The following is a 2,658-nucleotide window of genomic DNA, read 5'->3' as shown; positions in this document are numbered from 1 at the left end:
ATATAACCAGCTACCTAAAAAAAAAGAAACATTGAAGAGAAGAGGCAGTGTTATGACATATGCACAGTGCTGGGAGAGGGGACTTCAACCAAGAATTCCGGAATTCAGTTCACCATGGTAACAGTTCAAGACAATACTTTCTCTCAACAGCTCTGGGTGCCCTTTCAGGCTTTCTGCTCTAAGAGGTGCTGAGGGAAGGGCATGAGGAGGTCTCTGAACTGACACTATGGGGGATGAAAGAGGTGACAACTTTGAAGGTATAGGCATTGAACAACTGAAACTGGAGTTATTGGAAGAACTCTATATGAAAAACTTAATACAACTCTCAATAATTGAACTACGACACAAAATAATGGACTTGAAAGCCAAACTCACCATTGCTAATATCAGCAATGAATGGAAAACTCGTTATGAAGTACAACTTGAGGTGAATAATCAACTAAAAAAGCAAATAGTTACTCTCAAAGAGAAATTGGAAAAGCTCCATGTAGATCCTTCAGATAGACTATCTTCTATTCGTGTCTGTGAGCGGATGACAGAGAAATCCTTAGTTGCATTACTTGAAAAGCTAGAAAGAGAAAAAAGACGTCTTGAACATCAAGTGAAATACTATTTACTTAAACTGGAGGAAGAATCAAAGGCTTATCAAAAGCTCAAGGATGAACGCCAAATATACCTGGCTAAATTATCTCAGGTCTCTCGCTTAAACCAAATTTCTAGAAGGCAACAAATGAATGAACTCCACAGAATGAAAGAGAATCCAGTGAAAATGGGAAGACACAATACAGCTAATCAGAAAATAATAAATGCCAAGAGAGGATCAACCAAGAAGAGTACAAGATCAAGCCATGTTCCAAAATTCAACTCGTGATTCAAGAATTGGGTAGCTTTCTATTTCTTACCCTTTTTCATTCATTATACTTAACTTGTGAAATTAATGTTTAACACATTTTTTCAGGAAATGAAATAAAGAGCTATTAAACCTCTTTAGCTCCTCTTTCAGACGTTTGTTCCTTTGTGTGAAAGGAATATTTTTAGTAATTTAGTTTAGTTACAAAAATTATTTTAGAATATAATTATAATGACCCTAAAATTCTAATAGTAGTGTTTTAAGTCTTAAAATATCCTAGAAAACCTGAGAGAGGAACATTTAAGATTATTTCAATCATTGCAACAGTTTATTAGTTGCACATCTTTTCATGGGGATTCCATCATGTTTAAGTGTTAGTTCTACAGAAGCTACTTTGGAATACTTTCCAGATGTTAGAAAATGTCTGTGTTAGAGTGACAGAATGTTGGTGGGATACTATAAAAAACTGAAATGGGAGATTCTGTAAGATCTGTGTTTTTATATCAGTTTTGCCACTTCTAAGCTTCTGACTTTGGGTAAATCACTTCTCATTGTGTCACTTCTATCATTTATACAGTTGGGAATATTTACCTAACCACTTCCTTGAGATGTCTATGCAGATCAAAGATACTTATTAAATATTTATTTATTTACTTCTTTACACCAGAGAAAAAGTTTTACCTAGTTCCAAGCTCTGAAGATAATTTGTCATGTGAGGTTTTATAAGAAAATGAAATTATTTATTGCAATAATAAAAACAAAAATGATAGTTTGGAATCCTTTTTTCAGTATTAATATCAGTATTTTAAATTCAGAATTCATAAAGGAAAAATCAGTATAACAATATTTAACATGTTAAAAATTTTATTTCATTTTACTTTTTAAAGATTTTATTTATTTATTTTTAGAGAGAGGAGAAGGGAGGGAGAAGGAGAGGGAGAGAAACACCAATGTGTGATTGCCTCTCCTGTGCCCCCTATTGGGACCCGGTGGACAGCCCAGGCATGTGCCCTGACTGGGAATGGAACCAGTGACCCTTTGGTTTGCAGGCTAGCACTCATTCCACTGAGCCACATCATCCAGGGCTATGTTTGAAATTTTAAAATGTCTAAATATATTACAAAATATCAAAAAATACAATTTATAAAAACAAACGTGGCTATAATAAAAAATGATAAAGAGTGTTAGCAAAGATATGGAGTAATTGGAATACCCATACACTGCTGGTTGGGTTGTAAAATGGTGCAGCCATTTTGGAAAACAGTCAGTCAGTTACTCAAAAAGTTAAACATAGAGTTACCACATGACCCAGAAATTCCATTCATGTATGTAGCCAAGATAAATGAAAACCTATGTTCACATAAAAACTTGCACACAAACACTTACAGTGCCATTAGTCATTCATAATAGCCAAAAAATGGAAACGACACAAATGTCCATCCACTAGTGAATGAATAAGCAAACTGTAGGATATCCAAACAATAGGTTATTATTCAGCAATAAAAAGAAATTAAGTGCTGATATATGCTATAATGTGGATGAACTTTGAAAATAACATCTTAAGTGAAAGAAGCTAATTACAAAATACTACATATTGCATAATTCCATTTACATAAAATGTCCCAAAGCAGGCAAATCTATACAGACAGAAATTAGATGAGTAACTGCCTGGAGCAGGAAGGGCCAGGTGGAGGATGGGTGATGGGGAGTGACTGCAAAGGGTATAGAATTTCTTTTTTGGGATGTTGAAAATGTTCTAAAATTTATTGTGGTGATGGTTGTGCAACTTTGTGAATATATTAAAAACC

At 34.2% G+C, this 2,658-nt stretch overlaps 1 protein-coding gene across 1 annotated transcript; it reads left to right on the top strand.

Annotated features, from left to right (window-relative positions):
- The first annotated feature begins 226 nt into the window (after window positions 1-226).
- CCDC169 (coiled-coil domain containing 169) lies at window positions 227-871 on the top strand. The gene has a single exon (XM_045852192.1). It carries the CDS (start codon window positions 227-229, stop codon window positions 869-871), a length of 645 nt encoding a protein of 214 aa, XP_045708148.1.
- Window positions 872-2,658: the final 1,787 nt, after the last annotated feature.

This window comes from Phyllostomus hastatus, unplaced genomic scaffold (genome assembly GCF_019186645.2).
Source record: "Phyllostomus hastatus isolate PE091 unplaced genomic scaffold, TTU_PhHast_1.1 phas_contig_90, whole genome shotgun sequence".
Lineage (NCBI taxonomy): Eukaryota > Metazoa > Chordata > Mammalia > Chiroptera > Phyllostomidae > Phyllostomus > Phyllostomus hastatus.
This window is presented reverse-complemented; position numbering and strand designations above follow the sequence as displayed.